Raw genomic sequence first — 24,707 nt, forward strand, 5'->3', positions numbered from 1 at the left:
GAAAAAAATCACACTTCCCAAAAGTGACAGAGGAGGAAACAGACTACTAAAGAAGAGCAAGTGAGTGAAGGGAAGCCTAAGTACGTTTTAAAATTGAAACTCACGGTTGCTGAATATTCACATGTTAATTTCATTTTCTTTTATTCCTTGGGTATTTCCATGAACCAAAGTGAAATCGTCAAGTCAAGTTACAGAATCATTTAATTTTACTTTGTAGTGGATACCCTTATGTATAACAATATAAGACCTCAAAGAGTCTGGAGAAAATATTTAAACCTTAATGATACGTCTTTTATAAATTCTCAATTCTGAAATTCCATTGCGTTAAATACCATGCGAGAGACCCAGAGAGTTGTAAGCATTCTCCAGTTGAAGGAACTTTGGTCATATTTGATCATTGATATGACCTATGGTGTTATTTTCACAAACCTATTGTTAAAGACAAAGAAAAAAGAAAGGAAAACATGGGAACGGGTGACTCTACTCAAGAGACCCCCTCCTAATCCAGCTTAACAGGAAAAAAGACTTGACTCATTTTTTTGGATGTTATTTTATTTATTTATTTATTTATTTATTTATTTATTTATTTATTTATTTATTTATTTATTTATTTTGAGACAAGTCTTGCTCTTTCACCCAGGCTGGAGTGCAGTGGTGTGATCTTGGCTCACTGCAACCTACACCTCCCAAGTTTAAGCAATTCTCATGCCTCAGCCTCTCAAGTAGCAGGTGCCTGCCACCACGTTCAGCTGATTTTTGTATTTTTACTAGATACAAGGTTTCACCATGTTGGCCAGGCTGGTCTTGAACTCCCTGGCCTCCCAAAGTGCTGGGATGACAGGTGGGAGCCACTGCGCCCGGCCTAAATGTCAAATATTAATATAGTTTTTTAAAGTGAAAAAGTAGATTACTGCTAGTAAAGGGAACTCCTTTTGATACTCACTATGGTACCAGCATATATGTTACAATCCAGTTCAATATCTTCCTTAAATTTGGAAACAGTTGCCATGATTCTGTGATGACGATCATAATAAGAGTAGCAGTGATAACCACAGTTAGTTAGCTTTTATGTATTTTTATTTTTTGAGACAGGATGTCACGCTGTCACTCAGGCTGGAATGCAGTGGCGCAATCTTGGCTCACTGCAACCTCCACCTCCCAGGCTCAAGCGATACTCCTGCCTCAGCCTCCCAAGTAGCTGGGATTACAAGCACGTGCCACTACCACCCCGCTAATTTTTGTATTTTTAGTAGAGACAGGGTTTCACCATGTTGGCCAGGCTGGTCTTGAACTCCTCATCTCAAATGATCCACCTGCCTTGGCCTCCCAAAGTGCTGGGATTACAGGCGTAAGCCACCACGCCCAGTCCATAGCTAGCTTTTATTAAATGCCTGCCTTGGATCATCTCACTTAAATGTCACATCACATCCTAGGAAGTGATGGATAGATGAGAGAAATAAAGACTCGCACAGGCTGATGTGTTCATCCAGCACGTGTGACTAGGCTCCTCTGCAGTCAGCTGGCCAGTGTGGGTGGTGGCTGTGGCGCCATCTCCAGCCTTAGGGGGCTTATCCACCCTGCCCAAGGTGGACTACCCTTTTGGTTCTAACTGACTCAAAAGCACCTCTCTGAATCCCACAAGTGAGAAATTTAAGTTCCCTTCCATTAATAGATATCCTGATGTTCTATACAAGTCTCAAATGCTTAGCAGTGAAAGTGCGACGGGCTAATAGATCAGTCTGGTATTCTACCTTGGCGGCTGTAATAGTCCGTTTTCATGACGCTGATAAAGACATACCCAAGACTGGGCAATTTACAAAAGAAAGAGGCCTATTGGACTGACAGTTCCACATGGCTGGGGAGGCCTCACAATCACGGCTGAAGGTGAAAGGCACGTCTCACATGGTGCAGACAAGAGAAGAGAATGAGGAGGAAGTGAAAGTGGAAACCCCGTAAAAAACCATCAGATCTCGGGAGACTTATTTACCACCAGGAGAACAGTATGGGGGAAACCGCCCCTATGATTCAATTATCTCCCACCAGGTCCCTCCCACAACACGTGGGAATGAGGGGAGTACAATTCAAGATGAGATTCGGGTGGGGACACAGAGCCGAACTGTATCAGTGGCCCGGTGGGCAGGTCCCAAATGAACGCAGCAGACAAGGCAGCACAGATAGGAGACCCAGGCTTCAAAACCCTTTCCTCGTGTCCAGAGAAAGATTTCTGGAATCAGAAGTACCCTTAATCTAGGAACTCAGGATCTTCCTGAAGCAGAGCTTTACTTTCCTACTGAAATGGAGGCAGGGCCGGGTGCGGTGGCTCATGCCTGTAATCCTAGCACTTTGGGAGGCTGAGGCGGGCGGATCATCTGAGGTCGGGAGTTTGAGACCAGCCTGACCAACATGGAGAAACCCTGTCTCTACTAAAAATACAAAATTAGTTGGACGTGGTGGTGCTTGCCTGTAATCCCAGCTACTCGGGAGGCTGAGGCAGGAGAATCGCTTGAACCCGGGAGGCAGAGATTGTAGTGAGCCAAGATCATGCCATCGCACTCCAGCCCTCCAGCCTGGGTAACAAGAGTGAAACTCCGTCTTAAAAAAAAAAAAAAAAAGAAAAGAAAGAAAGAAATGGAGGCAAAGGATGAGATCAGGAAAAGGGAGGTGCCCCCTGAAGCTGCTTTGGCTGCCAACTACCCATGGTGGATGCACAGAGGAAAGGAAGTCAGCACCTGGACACATACTCAGTGACCCTTGGGCAGGGCACCCACTTCTGAATCTCTTGCCGGGTTTGAGACAAATGCCGGGAGGTGGAGGAGCCCTGGAAGCACCTGTCACAGGATCACTCAGCTGCAGGAGCTGCTGACTCACTGACGGGGAGCAGATCAACTTGCCGGGAAAAATATGAAATTTTGGAAGTGGCAGAAGGCAAAACGGGGTGCGGAGGGGCCAATACTGAGTGGAGAGACAAGGGATGCAAAAGTCACACGCTTGTAACAAATCGTAATCTGAGCCTTGTATTTCAAAAGGAGCTGTAGCTGTGGGATCTGACACTCAAATATTTCATTCTAGCATAGTAGGCACACTTGCATTCGATAAAGCACGCAGCTCCAATGCTGTTGAGGAAAGCCACGTTTAATAAGCATTCGAACCAGTATCGACCAGCCAACTCCCCTTGTATAGGATTCTGAGGCAATAAGGGATTGCAGATTTCATATAGTTAATCCTCCATCCTGTAAATATGATTCCAGTAACGATCCTTCTCTTTGATCCCACCGCTGACATTTACCCAAGAAGAGTTCCCCATTCAGAATCAACAACGTCTCATAATGATGCAATGGAGAACATGGACAACAAAATTAACTTAGTAGGTGGCAAATGAAGGCATCCCTCTTCTCTAGCTTAATCAATCATTACTTTTATTTAACATTCCTTATCAAGAAAGAAACAAACAATCTACACAGTCAAAATGCATTTGATCACACCAAGAACGACCACAAGCATTGATGCCCAGATGGAACAGTGCCACAAAGGGCACCCTGCCTAAAAAAGAGGGCCAACCAGGGCACAATAATTGATCCATTGACCTGAAAATGATTCCAGAACGGAGTCAGTGCCTTTCAAACAAAGCAATACATTTAGGAAATACAGCTTCCCGGTGGCCGGCATCATGGTGCCCGCTGAAAGCAAGCACACCCAGAAGTCCATGCACCACTCGCCCGCACGCTGCAGACACTACGAAAGCTCTTAGATTTTCGTCCTTTGATTTATTTAGGAAACTTAACAGCATTAAATTGATTAAGTAGACTGCAAAAGGGCTCTGTTGTTTAAAGTTTTCTTTTTCTAAGGACATTAAGGCAATGGAATTTTGCCATTGCCTGGACCCAAAAGGCATAAAATTATGCGACACCTCGATACTGCTTTTACTGAGCGTGCAATCCGGAGAAGCTCCTTTTCAGCAGTTTTCTCTAGAGCAGATCAATTTAAGAAGCAGTTACCATCAATGCAATTATGTGCTCCCACGCTCCTGAACAGTGGTCGGATGTGTGCCATTGAGATAAAGCTAGACCCTTCTAAAAGCAACAAGTCAGTGAAAGGAAAGGATATAGAAACTGTGTCCTCAACAATACATTTCAGGAGACCAAGCAGCTGAGCCAAATTTCACACACGCACGCACACACACACACACACACAAATGATGTAACAAAAAGGTGTGATATGAGCCTGTTCAAGCAAGGTAAGGCATAAAATTCAAATATAACATGCTGACCATACGGCCTTCTTTCTCAAGAAGACAATGCTCTTCTAATAATTAAATCCCACATATTGTTTTAAGCTAGTTATCCGTACATCAGACATAATTTTAAAAAAGTTTTGTACTCACCGAGGGAACGTGAAGGCTATAGTCTGAAAAAGAATGAAGAAAAAAAAAAACAGTTAGTTTTCTGGTTAACAGGAGTTGGCTGCTAATTCTAACCATTTTCTTCTGTACAGCACTAGTTGACTATCCCATTTTTGCTTCATTATTCAGGGTCTCCTGGAGACCTCTTTATCTAGTTGATACTTCTTTTGGCTGCAGTTATCAGCTTTTAACCATGTCCTACCCCAAACTTTAATACAACCTCTAATGGTCAGTTGATGGTGGGCTGTGGCCACTGACCTAGCCCCCAAGATGCTCTATCAGTCAGCTGCCTCTGCTGTGGCCTATAGGGTTCCCTCCCCTTCAAGTAGTTCCTTTAGCCCATCCTCCCCTCAAAAGAGCCTTTTACAACCTAGTCTGGGGCATCTCCCTTTCCCCAGCTTTCTAGCTTAATCATTATCTAGCCTGACCATTCCCATTAATTAATTAATTAATTTTTCTTTTTGAGACGGAGTCTTGCTCTGTTGCCCAGGCTGGAGTGCAATGGGGCGATCTCGGCTCACTGCAGCCTTCACCTCCCAGTTCAAGCGATTCTCCTGCCTCAGCCTCCTGAGTAGCCAGGACTACAGGTATGTGCCACCACACACGGCTAAGTTTTATATTTTTAGTAGAGAAGGGGTTTCACCATGTTGGCCAGGCTGCCGAAACTCCTGGCCTCAAGTGATCTGCTCGCCTCGGGCTCCCAGAGTGCTGGGATTACAGGCATGAGCCTCCATGCCCAGCCTCCCATTAATTTAGCTCTCATGTTATTAAAACAAAAGTTTTATCAAGATACAATTTTCATACCTTAAAGTTCACTTGTTTAAAGTGTACAGTTCAATGGTTTTTTGTATATTCACCCAACTTGAAACCATCCATGTAATCTAATATTAGAACATTTTCATCATTCAAAAAGAAACCCCACACCCACTATTAGCTCACTAGCTCCCAAGCTTCATCCTCTCCCCAGCCCCTGGCAACACCAATCTTCTTTCTGTCTTTATGGATTGGCCTATTCTGAGTATTTCACATAAATGGATTCACACTATATGTGGCCTTCTGTGACTGGGTTCTTTTACTTATAATAGCATTACGTTTTTGAGACTTATCCCTATTGTAGCAAGTACCAGTGCTTCATTTCTTTTAATGGCTGAATAATATTCCATTGCATGGATATACCAGATTTTGTTGACCCATTCCTCAGTGGATGAACTCAGCTTGCTTGTTCTGTTCTGAGTGGTCAGCATGGCAGCCTCACACGGGGATTATTGATTAGGCTGCTATCTACCTGCGAAAGAGTCCTTGCCCAGTCATCACTGTATGTCTGCACTGGTGAAGGGTGGAAGCACGTTTTGATTGTCACTATTTTTAAAAAGTGAATTCAGTACATGATGTTTTCCACTAAAATAGACTACTTGCTATCTTAGTTCTGACAATACTAGATTTTAAATCAAATCAAATCAAATCAAGATTCTACAGCACACAATTAAAAGTTGTTATAAATTGTTATATTTTTAAAAAATGTTTAAATGCATATTGTTATACATTTAAAAGCTGACCTATGAGGTATGTTTGAAGCCCAAGAAGCAGAAAAAATACTTCTGGTTACTAAGGAATTTTAAGTCTATTTGGGCAAATCTACAGCTCAAATTCTTCTTAATGGCAAAAGACTTAATACCTCTCCCCAGTACTGGGAACAAAGCAAGGATTTGTCCCACTCCTATTTAACATTATCCTGGAAATCATAGCCAGTGCAATAAGTTAGGAAAAAGAATTAAAAGACATAAGCATTGAAAAGAAAAAAAATAAAACTTTATTCTCAGATGACATAATAGTCTACATAGAAAATACCAAAGGATTCAAAAATAGCCACTAGAGCCACTAGAGGCAATATATGAATTAAGGTCGTAAGGTGCAAAGTTACTAATACAAAAAAAAGATTTATATATACTAACAACAATTATAAATGAAACGTATAAGACAGTCTACATAATGCCAAAGCATCTGCTGGGGCAGCTACATAAAACTACTGGGGAAAATCTGGTGAATAACATATTAAAGCACAGAGGGTTTCCAGGGTGCAGTGGAACCCAGTATAACATAAAGCATGATGGCAGGGGATTGAGAGGGAATCGGTTTTTGGGCAAGAAATGGTTACTTGAGGATCACTGCAGATAGGGGAACTGCTCTTTTGTAGGAATAACTTATTACAAGAGTACATCCTTTCCACTCTCCAAAATGAACCAGAAAAGATGTTAAAAAGATTGACTTGTGGTGTTTGACTGGAGCCAAGTGAGGAAAGAAGCCAGGAATGGAAGTTATACCTCCAATATCTCAAGAGGATTGATAGAAATGATCAATCTTCCAATGCAATGCTGATTCCTTTTAATGTCAAATAAAACCCAATGCTATGCAGAAGTTTCTGGAGCGGGGCTGTAGACAGCGGCAGCAGGCTTGAGTCAAACCAGACTAAACTCACAAGGGAAAAAACCAATTTTGGTAGAACCTGTTGGCACTTTGTCAATGGTTGCACGATTGACAACCCCAATCAAACACAAATCATAATTTGAAATTAAACTTGGAGCTAATTTTTAAAAACTAAGGCAAGAATACACTGAACTCTTGCCTTATTGTGAAGTGGTGCAATCATGGCTCACTAGAGCCTCAACCTCCTGGGCTCAAGCAGTCCTCTTGCCTCAGCCTCCCAAGTAGCTGGGACTACAGATGTGCACTACAACATTCCGCTAATTTTTGTTCTCCAAATAGATCATGTATTTTATTGGTTTGTAGCTCACACATGATAGTATGGAACTACGACTATCAGTTTCTTAAAGAATTAGAGCAAAGACCAATCATAATGTTCTCTAAAGTAAACCTTTACCAAGTGAAGACTTCCATTAGGCCAACACTGTGACACCGATGGCTACTGTAGTATTGAGCTACAGGTTTGAAACTGTGAAAGAGGAACATTTAAAAGCTGGGGGTTGGGGAGGTTGGTTCGAGCAGACAGATCTGCGAAGTGGGGTCGGTGAGAAGCTGACACAACGTCCTTCCATTCACTGGAAAGTTTCCTGTTGTTCTCTTGAATGGGTAAGGGGAAGGAGAGATGAGTTTAGATTTATTGGGCTATGGAGTGCCTTAGGCGCTGCTTGTGGGGTTTCTCCCACATCTAACAACTATCCTAGTAGGTAAGGCAAAACCCACTTTACTATTTTTAAATTTTTATTTGTTCATTTATTTTTTGAGATGGCATCTCACTCTATCACCCAGGCTGGAGTGCAGCAGCGGGATTTTGGCTCACTGCAGCCTCTGCCTCCTGGGTTCAAGTGATTCTCCTGCCTCAGACTCCTGAGTAGCTGGGATTACAGGCACCCACCACCACACCTGGCTAATTTTTGTATATGTACTAGAGATGGAGTTTCGGCATGTTGGCCAGGCTGGTCTCCAACTCCTGACCTCAAGTGATCTACCCTCCTTGGCCTCCCAAAGTGCTGGGATTACAGGCGTGAGTCACCAAGCCCAGCTGGCGAGGCCCACTTTAAAGATGGGGACACTGAGGCTTGGTGAGGCTCTGCACCAGCATCACAGAGTGAGGAGACAGGGCAGCGGCGATGCCTGCCTGGGGCTGCTGAGCCCACTCCTGGCTAGGCCTCCTGGGGGAAGCCGTCCTACATTGCAATGTACATTTGTCTGCTTTTTTATTTTATTTTTTTTCTTAAATTGAGAGAGGGTCCCACTCTATAGTCCAGGCTGGAGTGCAGTGGCACGATCATATCTCACTGTAGCCTTGACCTCCTGGGCTCAAGCAGTCTTTCTGCCTCAGCCACCCCCCGAGTAGCTGGGACTACAGGCGTGCACCACCATGTCCCACTAATTTTGTAGTTTTTGTAGAGACAGGGTCTCCTGATGTTGCCCAGGCTGGTCTCGAACTCCTGGGCTCAAACGACCTGGCCACCTTGGCCTCCCAAAGTGCTGGCATTAGAGGCGTGAGCCACTGTACCCGGTCTTGTCTGCTTGTTTTGTTTGTTTGTTTGCTGTATCTCCTTCCTCCCAGTGAAGCTGTAATTCCTGTAGCGTAAGAATGGTGCAGGAAAGGCCTTCTGCAGATGGCAGTAACGATACCGGATTATATCTCCTTCCTCCCAGTGAAGCTGTAATTCCTGTAGCGTAGGAATGGTGCAGGAAAGGCCTTCTGCAGATGGCAGTAATGATACTGGATTATATCTCCTTCTTCCCAGTGAAGCTGTAATTCCTGTAGCGTAGGAATGGTGCAGGAAAGGCCTTCTGCAGATGGCAGTAATGATGTAGGAATGGTGCAGGAAAGGCCTTCTGCAGATGGCAGTAACGATACCGGATTATTCCTCAAAATCCTTTCCAGTCCTAGAGAGTGCTCCATTAAGTTCTCTGCTCCAGAAAGGAAAGCCCTGGGATGGCCATATATTTACTGTGGGAGAAGTGGGTCTTTGGAAGTAGCCTGGCCCACAGAGGCCTGGACCAGCCTGGTCACAGAATTGGAGCTTTGGCCGGTGAGTCCCTGGAGTGCACTGCTGCAGCCACTCTGCTTCCACCGAACAGAGGCAGGGAGGAAGCCCGACGAGGCCCTGGGAAAAAGGCAGTGTGACAACATTGGAACAGGGGAAATCCGCCCTTAGGAAGGGGGGCAGGGGCAGGCAAGGTCAGGCCAGTGAGGGCGCCCACAGGAAGCGGCCGGGCTGCTGGGTTGGGTCCCGATTACTCACAAGATATGGAAAGACCGAGCGACGTTATTGTGCATCCTAACCTTGCAAAGAAGAAAATAAAACTACAGCGTTTAGAATCAGTCCCTTGGAACTATTCCATTGAAGGGAAACATTCAAATTACTTCTGAAATGAACAGAACTGGCCAATCTTTCCAAACTCAGACAAAAGGAAAATGCCTCTTACACACACCCTTGGCCTAAAGCGCCATAAGCATTCAAGTGGGCAGAATGTAGGTTGCTGAAGTGGCTTGTGTAGCACGTGTGTCTCCAAGCTACTCTTTTAAATGAGTAGCAACCTGGAAGAATTTTTTGGAAGTGCACTTACATTTTATTTTAACATGTTTACATACACGTTTCTATGTGTATATCTAAAATGTGAACTTTTCATGATGTATTAAAATTTTATAAAGAAAGGATACAAGAATGAAACTCCACTTCATGCTGTTAAATGCCAGTGATATTGATCTTGAAGCAGTCTTACTGTGAATGACCAGCCCCCGGAGCCAAGTTCCTCAATCCTGGCTGCCTTCTCTTGGACTCCAGTTTTTCCCCAAAGACACTGAGTTGTCCTGATCAATTAGAACACTGGGGTAGCAAGAACTGTCATTCACCCTCAATCACAGTAACACTCAAGCACCATGACCATTACTTTAGATGGACTGGTAAAAGAGCAGGATCATTACTCCAAATAAAAAAATAACAGAGACCTCATCACTTGAATGAAGTGCAGTGGGAATGGACAGAACTGCAGCCACGGCCTCTGCGGCTGTCTCTGCATTCTATCAGACAACTTCATTCTGCTTCCAGTGGGTAATTCAAATGATGGAAGAAGGCAAAACGTTTCTGAATCATCTAGGCTTCAGATTCGCACTGATGTCATACTCACAGCTTCCTTGTTTACCTTCCAGGCAACAGTAAAGCTGTTAATGTCTATATTTTCTAATGCATGAAAGACAGGACAGAAGGAGCTACTGAACTCGGGGGAGGAAGCCCTCCCTGAAATGAAGAAGTTTAGTAGAATCTGATCCTGCCTACCCCACAGCCTCAAACCACCTTGAAAAGGAGATTAAATCTTTAAAACAATGTTGCTAAGGCTGGGGGAAAAAAAGGACCCATTTTTCTCAACCATCCTTTTTGCCAGTCTATGACAGACGAGCAGGACTTCTAAATATTTGGCAACTTTTAGAAATTATTCATGGGCAGCTGCTCAGCACAGATCCACGTGCATCTCTGCCTGCCTCTCAAGCTCCCTCCTCCCCCGACCAAGGCACATACTCTCTAATTACTCCACGTTTGAGGCACCCTCTTTGGATTAGGAAACATGCAAATTAGAAAGCCAGACAAATCCTTCTTTGCAAGTACAAGTGTCTGCTGGTTTCCATACTGCCTCGTCTGTCTATGCCATTATTATCAGCATCAAATTTGGAAACATGGCAATTTGATTCCGGGCTCCCTTCCGAGGTGTAGGGGTGCCCTCCAAGCCCCAGACGGGAGAGCTATGGATTTGTCCACCTCTTGGTGCTGGGCATGGACACTTCTCAGATAGTGACAGTCACTGTCATTTTTTTTTTTTAAAATCTTTGCCCAATGAGTAGCTTCTTGGCAGGGGCTCTAGTGTTTGAGGACAGGGATGGATGGTGTTAACAGCCACCAAGAGAAGACCCTTGCAGAAGAAAGTCACTGTAAGGACAGGAACTTCATGCCAGACACCCTGCTAAGCACCCAACAGGGATCACTGCATCCTCTCGATACTTATATGGGGAGTTTGTTATTAGACCCACTTTGCAGAGAGGGAACTGAGGCTCAGAGACATAGGGTAGCTTGCCACAAGGACTCCCCACACTGGGCAGTGCAGTGGGACTCCAGAGGAGCAGTCCTCGACAATGAGGCCTGTTTTACTCCCCTCTACCTCCCTCGCTCCTCCAATTGGGCTCAGACTCTGAAATGTACTCAGGACAGGCTTGCTGGGTGCCCGATGCTAATGGTAACTGAGCACGCTAAAGATGTTTTTCTTGAGCTAATTCCTGTTCAGTGAGCCCCAGAGAAAACGATCTCTAATACTCAGACATGTTAAATCAGTGTTTGCAGGTTTTCTTTTTTAGAGTGCCAATTGGAAACACACCTGCCTTTCACCAGGTGACCCTAGGTCTGCGATGAGGCTAAGCACGTGTGTGAAGGGCCTGGTTGGTGATGATCTGGACACTCGGCTGTCCACGGTAACCTGTGGCCAGAGGCCAGGGCAAAGCAATGCTCACTAAGGCAGAATGGATGAGCTCTGGCATTAAATAATTATTCAGAAAGATCATTTTATTATGAAATAATATTTGTTCACGAATAAGGGAAATAGCATGTTTGCTGATGAGACTGGCATGGATAAGAAGAGTAGCGTGTGTTGGTAAACAGCCCTCTGGATTGCTTAGCAGGTTTGGAAGCTCCCAGGAAGAGCATCAAGTCAGGCAGACACCACAGTGATCCACCTTCCAGAGGCGACTCACTCACTCACACAACCATGTCTCACAGGCTCCAACACAGCACAGTCCCCCTGCTTCCCTCATGCTGCTCCCTACCCCACAAAGCCTGTCTCACCCAAACCCACTAGATGCCATGTGATCCAGTAGGTCAAGTGCTACTCGCACCTCGACATCTGGGCTGCCCTGGTTGTATCCCTCCTGGTGCCCAGCTATTCCCTGCCCGCCCCTTCCATCTTTCTGTGTCTTCACAGCATCTCCACAACAACACAGTACAGTAGGACTCTGGATTAACATTAAGGATGTTTGCTGCCATTTCAGCTGCGCTATGAGGTGGACAGGTATATTCCACACTTTACAGATGACGAAGGCAGGTGCAGACCCTCCCCCAAAGACAGAGCATCCATGGCTAATTTGCTGGTTTCTGAATAGAAACCCTGTTATCTCTGACTTGAATATCTTCAGTATATGAAAAGTTCTGTGCATGTACCAGAAACTCATAAAACACTAGTTGAATGAGTACATCAATATGCTAAACCAGCCATTTAACATTAGTGAGCATCTACTAGGTGCTAGTTCTGTGCCAATTGCTTAGGATTTAGAGATTAAAAACATACAAGGACAGAACCCCAAACTCCTTACCCTAAAAGAAGTCCAGAGGACAGGCTTATAAACAGATCATTGAAATGCAGGGGTAAGCAGTGCTAGGTCGTGGCAAGCCCAGCAGCCATGAAAGACAGAAGCAGAACACTAACCTGTGTTTGGTCAAAGTTAGGGCATCCTCCTCAAGAAGAAAATTCCCAGGAAGAACAGATGAACAAAAGCAAGGAAGCCAGGGAGTGTATGGAACATTCTAGAAACAGCAAATAAGTTGGATCCTGGCTTTGACCTTGGAACAAATCACTTAACGGTTTTGAGCCTAAGTTTCTTCATCTGCGAAATAGAGATAATAATATTTACCTGCTGGGTTAGTAAAGGAGGTAAGGACCTGACACTGAACTCAATATAAGGCCTGGACCAATAAATCACTACTGTTAGCCTGGGATGTGAGATGGGCAGATCCTGGGATGCTGCAGAGACCTTTGGCTTTGGGCTGAAGCCACAAGGGGGCTGCAGAAGTCTGCAAGCCTGGGCGTTGCAAGCCTGAGCATTCTGCTCTCTGCAGAGAAGGTCACTGTGATGGCTGCAGAGAAGAAGAAAGGACGGTACCAGGCTTGGTGTGGACTGCGGATTCCTGACTAATGAGGCTACACCTGTGGTCCAGGTGCAGGATGCAAAGGTGTTCTCCACAGCAGTGGTGGGCGGCCGGGGGTGGGGGCAGCTATTTAATGATAGAGGAGGCAGAGCTCACAAGCTTTGGAGGCGTGTGAGAAGTGGGGAAAAGGGAAGGAAGCTAAGGGTGACTGTGGGTTTGGCTTGGGGGCCTGGGTGAGGTGTTGTCATTGACAGAGGGGTTCAGGTGCAGAGCTATCAGAAAGTGGTGCATCCTTCACAGACACGCATAGGATATTACCGAGACTAAGAAAATATACTAGCATGAGAAAAGGGGAGACCCATCCTGAAAACAGATCAATTTTTTTTTTTCAGGAATATGGTACTCAGAGCAGAGCTGTTTGTTAGATATTCCTTAGGAAGATTCTGAAAATTAGGAAAGCTGATGAATGAAAAATCTGCCAATCAACTAGCCACTTTGCTGAAACATTTGCAAATATTCTTGGTTTAATGATCCTCCACCCCACAATAACTGCCTGATCTGAACCATTTAAACTAGTTCATAAATAAGAATCCCTGTAAAATGCACAAGAAAGAGGTGAGCTTTAAAACAAACGAGAGATAACAGAGAAGATTCTGAGTATCTGTTATATCATCTCGAAGAGGAAAAGCTACATGTCTCCATTTAAAATAGAGCTCATAATAAAAGGTACGCTGTCAGGGAATTCACAAATCACTGCGCTCCTAACAGAAATGTGTCTAGGCTTGGTACGCATTGCTGAGGACAAGCACCTATTTTTCCCCACCACTGAAAAAGTTCTGTGAACCAGTAATGAATCCCTCCTCCACATAAAAGAACACTGCAGTATTCATTTAGAAACAAAAACAGCATTATAACAAAAATATGCAGCGCTCCATTCTGGCACAATGTACTGCAACAAAAGTGTAATGCTTGACAGGCATTTTGTTTTGTCTACCTATAAAGGTCAGCCCTCCTCTTCCACTGCTAAGCAGTGTATCTGTCATTCTCAAGGAAAATTATTTTATTTCTTTACAACTCAAGGAATCATCCCAAAGTGTATGTGCTCGAGACGCTGCACCACACAGCCGGTCGGTCCCAGGCCTCTGTGTGATGTGGGGACATTAGAGACCGGTGGTAGAGGGGACTGATGTGTGTCTGCTCATACCCGCAGAACCCCAGGCCTCCCACCTGCCACCTGCATGGCTGCCGGTCTCTCCTGTAATCCATAGTCCGAGGGAGGGAGAAGCAGCAGCATGTGCTCCCCAGCCAGATCCCTGCCCACGGGTGACCTTGGGCAGCCCTTCTACCTCTCTGTGCTTCAACGGCCACTACACATGAGGTCACTGATACTTACTGATGATCCACAGCATCATGGTAATGATCCAGTGAGAGAACGTTGGGTGGACGAGCTTGGAAACAGTGGAGGGTAAGGCCCAGGTAAGGACAGAAAGGCTACTGTTCGCACCCTGGGGGTGGCCGTGGGTGGGCCCACATGCCCAGTGGTCAGAATAGCACCACCTTGCTACCTAATAATCACATTTATAGGGACAAAGGGTCCTTGGGGCACAGTGCTAGACACTGCACATACAGGATCCTGTGATCCTCACGGCCACCCTGAAGTAACATGCATGAAGTCACGTGGTCAAGAGGTTGAGCCGGAAATCAAATCCAGCCAGATCTGACTCCAAATCCCATGTTCTGTGCCACTGGTCAATAATGTCCTCAACATTAGGAAAACCCTGGGCCCTTGGTGCCTGGACCAGGAATCGCTTCCTGGGAGATAAGCTGTGTGTGGAGGAGCAGTCCCCAGGCAGCGGTCAGGGGAAGTGGTCACTGCCCAGCAGACCACAGACAGGACACTGACAAGGATTTCTCCTCCCCTGTGTTACCCTCGTGATCAGGCAGCACCACGGCTTCAAAGCACACAGTTTATAGGATGTGCCCCTGTCTAGGATGCTGAAATACCATCTTCCCACACAGCCCCAAACTCATCTAAAAGTCACAGGCAAATTGATAAAAAGTTTCTGCTGGGCTTCTGTAAACTAGGCTGGGTCTCTGAAAAGGTAAAAGCTCTGGAAGTTGAATTTAGGAAAACTGCCTGAAGTTCAATGCTGCACCTGAATCTGCCAGGAAGTCTGAGGTCTGAATATGCTAAGGGAAAGCTCTCCCGGCGCCCCTGGCCATCCCAGCAGGAACCTCTGACCGGCCTGAGCAAGCCATCCACATGGCTGGCCGGGATCTGTAGCCAGTGGAGAGTTGAGAGTCTCCTTCTAGAGCTGCCAAGATTCTAATAAACCTCCTTCCGTTTACACTAAACTGCAAATTGCGCATGCTGGAGACTTTCCCCAGGAACTGCCTTGTGAGGGGCAAGCGCTCACTGCAGGCCAGGATGGGCACACATCTGACCCTCCTTACCCCAGTGCTCATTCTCTAAAGGAACTGGAATGTGCTAGTACCTGCGAGGACAGCAAGGCCGGGGCACCATGCACAGGGCTCTCACACCTCAGGGCAGCACCGAGTGAAAACACTGGGCAGGCTTCACCTCACCGACTCCTGCACACAGTGTGGAGAGCTGAGAAGGGCCCTCCCTGCCTTCCAGAGGAGGAAGCAGAAGCATCGAGAACATGGAGACGCCCTCCAGGGGGGTGCCAATCCCCACCCTACCCCAGGTCTCTTACTGTAAGCTCGGTGTTCCCAACAGTTCCCTGATACTTCATCTTGGGCTGGACTTCCTATGCCCACTGGGGTCCTTTTTTGGGATGTGAATGTTTGAAGTGAACCGTTTGTTCAAATGTACCAGCCCCAGTGTGAGTGTCACATTAGCCTTGTATGGACTCTTGACAACATGAAGCTCTCAGTCAGGTCATACGGAGACTCCTGACCTAACTTTCAGTTCAGTGAGACTTACAGGCAGGGTCTCTGCATAGGACAAAGGACACAGAGACCTCTGCCACCATCTGTAGATGGTGAGCACCTTCCTGGTTCTGCCACCGATATGGGACAGAATAACAATTGCAGTTGATTGTGCTACATCAATTAATTTTAATGACATAGAAGCTTATCCAACCATGAGTCCCAGATAAATTTAACCTGGAGGGATGGTTTATTTTTGAAATGACTAATCATTCAAAACATAATTGAAATGAAATGACCCTTCCCCAGTAAACGATTCCTATGACATGAATAGGAATATGATCCACCTAAGATCTTCCATAGTAACAAGGGGAAAATATCAGGTGATCTTTTTTGTGAGCGCAGCCATGATGGAAACTTGAGTGTCCATTAGTCAACTTAACTCCTTGTAGGATTAACAAAAGAATCGTCCAAACTGTGAGTTTTCAGAGTTTGAAATAATAAAACAGGAGTTTTGTAGGAGGTTCGTAGGCATCATTTCATCTGTGGCTAGACTATGTCATCCACTGCTCAGCAGGTATTTATTGAATGCCTACTGTGTAGATGCTTCAGGATACATGAAAAAATGCAACAGATGAGTTATCAATGGTGTGAGGGGAAGTTCTGTACCTGGGGACAGGTAATGAGGGAGGAGAGCTCAGCTGGCCTCACAGGACAGGAATCCAGTCATGGCGTGGGTAGAAGGTGGGAGGACATTCTAGGTTTGGAGCTCTGATTCCAACTAATTCTGCAAATACAACCCTTTCATCCTCAAAGCTGTGCTTACACCGAAAAGACCTTACCATCCTTCCATTGGATTGGCTAGCTTCTGAGATTTAGGGTGCTCTTGGGTGGCAGCTGAGCTCCTGGAGGCCCTGGAGGCTCCCAAGGACCTCATCATCGTGGGGTGTCCCCACCCAAGTTCCCTTCCTTTTGTGTCTCCCAGCTGGAGTCTGGGAGTGTGGGCTGGACTCCCAGGCCACTGCTGGCCTGGGAAAAGCCCTTGGTTACTGGCTCTTTTTTACGCGTGTGTGTAAGTACTTATATGAAAAACGACAAAAGAACTAATGTTCGACATTTTGAACATTCAGCTCGAGGTTACAAAAGAATCCAAATTCTGGAATTTATGTGCAAAGGGAGAGAGGAGACAGCTTCGCCTCCCCAGCACCAGGGTTTCTGAAGAGCTCGGGACTCAGGGTCCCCACGGCCAGCAGCCCGAAGAGCAAAGCCATGGATGCTCCCTAACCAACAGGCTCTTTCATGAAGCGCAGGAGACACGTGCCAGCATCTCACACGGAATTCGTGCTCACCATGATTCTCCAGATGTATAATTTTGTAACAGAAAAGACTCCCAGTCTGACCGTCTCCTTTACATGTGATATGACAAGAACACACACAAAGCTCGTGTCTGCATCATCCCCCTGCCTTTTTTTCTTTTTAGGCAGAGTATTGCTCTGTTGCTGGGGTGGAGTGCAATGGCCCGATCTCAGCTCACTGCAACCTCCGCCTCCCAAGTTCAAGTAAATCTCGTGCCTCAGCCTCTCAAGTAGCTGGGATTACAGGTGTGCACCATCATGCCCAGCTAATTTTTGTATTTTTAGTAGAGAGAGGGTTTCACCATATTGGCCAGGCTAGTCTGGGACTCTTGGCCTCAAGAGTCCCGCCTCAGCCTCCCAAAGTGCTGGGATTGCAGGCCTGAGCCACCACAGCTGGCCCATCCCCTTTATCCTCACGGCGACCCTGCAAAGGCACCAGGATGTCTTCACAGCCCCTGCCCTCTCCACGTCCTGAGCCCAACAGCAGCATTGTGCAGAGTGAATGGAGGATTCCCTTTGTCACTCCAGGCTTGCCCTTTCCATTTATGTTCTTATTATAAGACGTCCACTAAAAAGAGATGGTGAAAGAAATGGAGCAACAGAATGCAATTCCAACTCCACGATGTTCGCCTTCCCGAATTTAGTATTGCACTATCATAGCCTCAGATTAGTATTTTTTAAAGGATTGATACACGCTATGGAAATAGAAAGGGGAATTCTCCATCTTTTGGGGGTGAAAACCATTGTTGGAAACCCTGACTGGATCATTTAGGCTTACAAAATAAAGTTGTCTTAGAATGTAACACCAGGAAAGTGTTTATATTTCCTGAAAAACTAGGGACATTCTTTGAATCAGACTAGAACAATATAAACCATTGTGTTTCATTTTTGCCTTGTCAGCCAGGAAGCTTAAACCAGAACTTAACGCACAATCACAATCACTTCTTATCTCCAGGGAAAGGGAGCTGGCGTTTATACTACAGTCTGCTCATGCAAAGTGCTGCCACAACATATTTTTAAACTTAATGCTCATAACTACCCACTTATTATTATTCTGACTTCACAGATTAGAAGCCCAGAGTTCAAAGAAGTCAGGAGTTCAGTTATTTGACAAGCAAGTGGTGAAGACAGCATGCATACCTTTAATCCACCTGATTTAGGAACCATCCTGATACAATGCTCCTTCCACAAACTGCCTCAAACATTTCTGTGTGGGAAAGAGCATGAACTGCCCAGAAAGAATGATCTGCAGAATGGAGATTGGGGAGGCCCCCTGCCCTGGGCTCTGGCTAACTGCTCCCAGGACATTGGAGGCAGAATTCACCAGCTAGCCTCAATGGGGAAGTGTTTTTGTAGCGTAGACCCTGGGGCTGGAAGGCAGTGATCTATTTGGATGACTGTGTCTTCACTGGACATCAGGTTTCACATGGTAGCCCTTGTACGAGAGGACATGTGAATGTCACCTTCCTCTCCCCCCACCAAACCTAACAGCAACTTCCTCTCTTTGCTGTCCTGAGTTGTTTCCTCAAGCCTGGAGTGCAGATGACTTCAGCTTTCAGAGAACTTTCCAACAACATAGGAACCAAATTATCCTGTTGAATTCATAGATATGCTACGTTTAAATGACATTTACACGGCAGGAATGCCTTCCTGAACACACACAGTATGTGAGCTTGGCACCATGTGAACCTGCCTTTTGAGGACTGACTGCTGAGACAACTCTGTGATCTATATTCAGGGACACACACACACACACACACACACACCCCTATAGAGCAACCTGGGAAGCATTCAAAACCAAGTCATTTAGATTCAGCGAACAGCTATGCAAGACCTTGCACATAGTAGATATTCAATAAACATAAAAATACTTCGATATAATCTATGATCCAACTTATATAAAGTTCGAAAGCAGGCGAAACTAATCTATGATGTCAGAAGTGGGGACAATGGTTATCCCTGGAAGGGAAGCGTGAAGGGACTGGAAGAGCAACAAGGGGATTGGGTTGGGGGAATGGGTCTCTCGCATTCCTTGATCTGGGTGCTGGCTTACTTGAAAGTTCAGAGCTCTGTGTGCTTATGACTGGTGCACACTTTTCTGTAAGGATGTTGCATTTTAATATAATTTGTGTGTAAGTCCATTTTCATACTGCTATGAAGAAATACCCAAGACTGGGTAATTTATAAAGAAGAAGAGGTTTAATGGACTCACAGTTCCACGTGGCTGGGAAGGCCTCACAATCATGGTGGAAGGTGAAGGAGGAGCAAAGGCACATCTTACATGGCAGCAGGCAAGAGGGTGTGTGCGGGGGAACTGCCCTTTATAGAACCATCAGTTCTCGTGAGAATTTATTCATTATCACGAGAGCAGCACAGGAGAAACCTGCTGCCATGATTCAATTACCTCCCACAGGGTCCCTGCCTTGACACATGGGGCTTCTGGGAGCTGCAAGTCAAGATGAGATTTGGGTGGGGACACAGCCAAACCATATCAATTGGCGAAAACACAGCTTGAGCTACTATTTTGGGGTAGAGTGGGTATTGCTTTTTACTCTGCATGAATAAGCAAACAAATTCATTAATTTAATTTGTCTAAAAACTCAATTAAAAAATATGGTCAACTGAGAAACATTGAGCATGTCATCTGCCTTTAGCAGTCTTCACACTGGGCGACAGATGACCATGAGCATGGAGAGACTTACAGGATGGCAGACAGCAAGACGGCCGGCCTGACTTTGCCCTTGAAATGTTTGTTTGTTTGCCACAAAACACTTTATCTCTTACAGAGCAAGTCCTTGTATCTTTTGGCATAAACTTTATTTGAAAATAATTTTCTGATTTTAATCTTTTACTCTTTTTTTTTTCAAAAGAATTAAGAATCTCAATTTTATCACCTAAATCTTTTCAAGGTGTTGGTCATATGGATGACCTTGAGACCTCTATCGCAGGAGGGACTGTTTCTCACGGCCGTGACAAAGGTGTCGTGATCACAAAATGTGGCTTTGGGTTCTGACAGGTATTGATCCAGGCCTCAGTTGCACCTCTTGCCATCAGAGCAGCCTGAGCAGTTACCTCAACTTTCTGAGCCATGGGTCTTCTTTTTACAAAATGAAGGTAAGTCCATCTTAACCTTAGGGTGGTGGGTGGGGTGACCAACTTACCTTGCTTTGCTCAGGACCATCCCTATTTTAACACTAAAATCCCCTATCCCAGCAAACCCCTCAGTCCCTGGCTAAGTAGGTGGCTGGTCACCCTCTGGCTGCATGGGGTGTATGTGGTAATGTCTACGATGCACACTTCATGGTGTCTGCCACATATCACAGGTTCAATAAATGCTGATTTTTATCATGGCCACAACCTTCTCCAAAATGTTTCCCTCTGTGTGTATTTTGGCTATAATATCTGTCAGTAGGTGATACCTGAGAAACTTCCCAGCTTTCCTTCAGCTTCTTGACCCATTTTAAAAGATAAATGATCAGTAACTGTCATGCAATTCCTAGCAAGACGTTGTGTCCAGAGGGCTCCACACACCTGCTGAGGGGAATGGACACTGGTCTCAGGCGTAGGGGGTCCCAGAGGCAGAAAACCACACTGACCCCAGATGCAGCATCTGACCTCTTTGAGCCTCTACCTCCTCACGGATGAAATGAGGATAAATATGGCTGTCCTCTTCTTAGGGTTGCTGTGAGGCTTAGTGAAGATCTGGTGGATCCATGCATACTATGTTCATTTCCTTGTACAGTGTGAGAGTCATGACTGTGCTCAGCTGGGAGCACCCATCGCCCACTATCGGGACCTGCAACTTTGCAGAGCCATTCGTGGCCCCTGGGGACCTCAGACTGAAGGCCAGGAGGAGTTCAGGCAAAGGGCCAGTGTGGCAGAAGATGGAAAAATGTATGTATCCAGGTGTCCAGGGTTGTGGCTGCAGTACCAGTGAATTTGGTGTGCAGTGTCCTGCTCCAGGAAGAGGGGGAGACGGGCTGGACCCTGAGTCAGCAGATCTCTGATGCTGTCCAGCAGGAGCTGGGCAGATACGAGGTTCACAGGCTCAGACCCTCACTGCACTCAGAAGGGGCTCCACACTCAGCACAAATTAAGCCAGTGTTATCCTCTAACGTCTGGCCACTAAAATACATTTACCTTTACGTTCAACATAAAGTGTAAGAGCAATACAAAATGAGATAATTTATATATTTGTGTTTTAATTTCAACTGCAAAAGGAATACAAAGGTAAATCATGACTTCTTCCTAAGTTAAGGAAACCTAAAAGGCGTCTGCTTAGGGGCAAACCCTTACCTTCCACTGCAGATACTGGGAAGGAATCAAAAGAAGAACATGGCTTATAACAGAACCCCAAAACTCCAGGTGGAATGGATGTATGGGATCCAGGCTTTTTTTTTCACATTTCCACAGGGATGTAAATCAATTTAAATACTTTAAATAGCCACAGAAAGAAAAAAAAAAAGATAGAGCTATATTGGTTACCATGAGAATTCCTAATTGAAGAACTTCTTTTGTCTTTTAAAGAGCCTTGCCATTCTTGGGACATTTAGAATGATAAAATTAAGGGAGTCAGCATCTATTTCCTGCCATTTGATAATTATAAAAATATGGTTATGGAAGTTCAAATTAAAGATGCGTCTTAAGAAGTTAAAAAGCCAACTTGTAATAGTGACATACTTATTAAGGAATTGGACTGAATTTTAGAAGTCAAGTGCAAGATCTTCAAAGGGTTCTGAGAAATTGGGAAAAAAGATGCTTAAAACCGAAATGCCTTCATATCACGTCAGTGGGAGAATAAAAGAAAGGCCAGCGGCATAGTCCCTGTCCTGTCCTTCATGGAGACAGCTGCTTCCGTGGGGTCCAGGGAACTCGCTGACCTTCCAGCAGCAGAACGCCGACACCAGGAGCCCGCTGATGAACCTGCCTTCTGACAACTAGACAACTGGCTGCAAGTACTTACTGGAAATGAAACTGTTCGTGGCATTCACTGGTGCAGAGAGATTTTTTCCAAAATCATTACTTAAACGGAGTTTGTATTCCCCAAAGTCATATTCCCAAATATCACCAACCTGTGCCTCATTGAGAAAGAGTAATTGCCAGGTAATGCGAGTGCCCTTTGAATATGAAAAGAGTTTCGGAGACAGTGAGGCTTATTAATAAAGAAGTAAATCTTTCCCTTACAGTTGAGAATTGTCCACAGTTAGCCAAGGACTTAAAAAAAAAAGGAACTAAGAACTTCATTAATTCTTAAAGACGGTTAGAAACATCGTCTATGAAAATATATTCCTAGAAGTTTAAATTTGATAAACGCAAAGGAGGCCGCGTGCAGTGGCTCATGCCTATAATCCCAGCACTTTGGGAGGCCAAGGTGGGCAGATCACCTGAGGTCAGGAGTTTGAGACCAGCCTGGCCAACATGGTGAAACCCCATCTCTACTAAAAATACAAAAATTAGCCGGGTGTGGTGGTGGGTGCCTGTAATCCCAGCTATTCCGGAGGCTGAGGCAGAAGAATTGCTGGAACCCGGGAGGCAGAGGCTGCAGTGAGTCAAGACTGTGCCAATGCACTCCAGCCTGGGCAACAGAGCAAGACTCTGTCTCAAAAATAAATAAATAAATAAATAAATAAATAAATAAATAAATAAATAAACAAACAATAAATAAAATGAAAGCAAAGGTTACCTTGCCAGCTGGGAGGGCGATGGGCCACAGTTACGCTGGGTTCAGCTTCAAGTGCAATCACCTTTACAAGGAGTGGTCGCAACAGGAAAGAGGCTGAATATCAGATGGAAGATTTTAAAACCTGGGGCCCAGCACTAATCCTGTGGCTCACTTTAAGAAAGTATTAATAACACTGAACTCCTTCTCCATGAAGGAGAAACAATCTTTTTATCTCAGGCACAGAGGGGCAAGGTAACTCAGCAAATGGGCTGAAGACCACTGCCTCGGCCAACTGCAGACTCTCTGTGCAGAACTTCTGCCCCAAGGGCCGTGGGCTTCCCAGACAGGGACACTGAGCTGTGCTCAGCACCAGGATGGTGTGCTGGTTGTCTCACACTGCTAGAGACTATCTCCAGCCCCGTGGCTTCCACACATGTGTGCATGTGTGTACGTGCATGCACGCGCGCACACACACACACACACACTCCACCCCAGGTGAGCTCAGAGGAAACAGGCTCACCTACAGTGCTTCCCCACAACTCCAGGATTGGAGACGCTTTCCCTGCCCACTTTCAATGTCTCAACTCGGCTCTGCCTATACACCCTGTAAAGACGCCTCTGTTATTTATCAAGGACAAAGGATAATCATTTAAAAACCACTTTCTGGGCATCTACTATATGCTGGGCTCTGAAGACACCAGGATGCGTCCACCCAGAAGCCGGTTAATCATGTGTTCACATTAATAAAGGATGTAAATCACATACAGTTCTTTGAGAAGATGAAACCTGACCCAGAGCAGCAGTCAGGGAAGGTGACCTGTAGGGAGTGGACTTGGCTGAGAGAGGAGGGAGGAATGGGAGTTAGTGAGATGCAGGGGTGCTGGGGGAACATTCCAGATGCTTCTGCTGGTCTGTGTGTGGTGTGGAGAACGGGTTCATACAGTTGCAGGCTGTGACCTGCACCCCAGCCCTCTCTTGGGTGGGAGCAGGACTCTAGGATATCACGGGGTAACCTGCATTTCCACAGGCCCCAGGGGGGCCAAGCTGCCGCAGTGTCTGACTTCCACAGGCCCGCACCTCAGAGGCACATCTTTCCTGCAGCCTCAGCCAGTGTTTCTCAGCCTGAGACCCCTAATCAAGGCCTTTAGACCCAGGTTTCCACCTCCACATAGGAATCCAAGGGCACCCCAACTTGGGACCTCCAGAGCCACCCACCCAGCTCCCCTCTCTCCCAGCCCCTAGTTCCTGGGATGCAAGCTCCTTCCTGTGCACCCGGGCGTGACCTAAGCCCAGGATTTCTCCACCTCAGCACCTCGGATATTTCGGGGGCTGGGGACTGCCTGGCACTGTAGGCTGTTCCGCTGCATCCCTGGCCTCTGCCCACTAACTGCCAGTGACACTGCCCCCTCCTTGGCCATAACAATCCAACCTGTCTCCAGATGCTGCTGATGTCCTGGGCACTGGGGAGGGCACAGTGGCCCCACTGAGGGCCTCCGTCTTAGACTCTTGCTCCCCTGAGCTCCCTTGGCTTCACTGAGGCCCTGTGGGGCAAGAGCCAGTGCAGAACTGAGCGGAAGACCTGATCCTGCCCTGCAGAGCCTGTGTCACCAGGGCACACTCCATCAACCCCTCCCCGTTCAGATGCAGGGTGGTCTCTGCTTCCCCGGGGAAGTCTGTGTCCAGCAGAGCAGCTGTGGGTGCATAGAGCACTGGCCCTACAGTCGCTATCCTGCAGCTGAGCCACCAGAACAAGTGACTTCGCCCTTTGGGCCTCAGTCACCTGGCCTGCCTCATGGGGCCTTGAGAGTTAAAAGAAAGGAGCCCTGTGGCCTGTGCTGCACTCATGTGCTGTCTGTGCCAGCCTTCCCGCAGGTTCAGGGAGTGGTACCTGGGGGTGCCTCTCCATTAGGGCCTACAGCCACGTGTCCAGGCAGCAGGGACCTCTGCAGCCTCTTCCTCACCCCCCATGGGCACCCATCACCATGGGCTGCTCCTCCCTC

At 46.1% G+C, this 24,707-nt stretch overlaps 1 protein-coding gene across 1 annotated transcript in view; it reads right to left on the minus strand.

Moving 5' to 3' along the window:
- PTPRE (protein tyrosine phosphatase, receptor type, E) overlaps positions 1–22,007 on the minus strand; it is a 120,037-nt gene extending 98,030 nt beyond the window's left edge. The window contains exons 1-3 of the mRNA XM_011930172.1: positions 21,831–22,007; positions 15,792–15,794; positions 4,382–4,404 (exon numbers count right to left, since the gene is read on the minus strand). Of these exons, the coding sequence (XP_011785562.1) occupies positions 4,382–4,404; positions 15,792–15,794 (26 nt within the window). The 5' untranslated portion in view covers positions 21,831–22,007. The remainder of the gene's footprint in view (positions 1–4,381; positions 4,405–15,791; positions 15,795–21,830) is intronic.
- Between the last annotated feature and the right edge of the window lie 2,700 nt (positions 22,008–24,707).

The sequence above is a fragment of the Colobus angolensis genome, unplaced genomic scaffold (genome assembly GCF_000951035.1).
Source record: "Colobus angolensis palliatus isolate OR3802 unplaced genomic scaffold, Cang.pa_1.0 Scaffold85, whole genome shotgun sequence".
Taxonomy (NCBI): Eukaryota; Metazoa; Chordata; class Mammalia; order Primates; family Cercopithecidae; genus Colobus; species Colobus angolensis.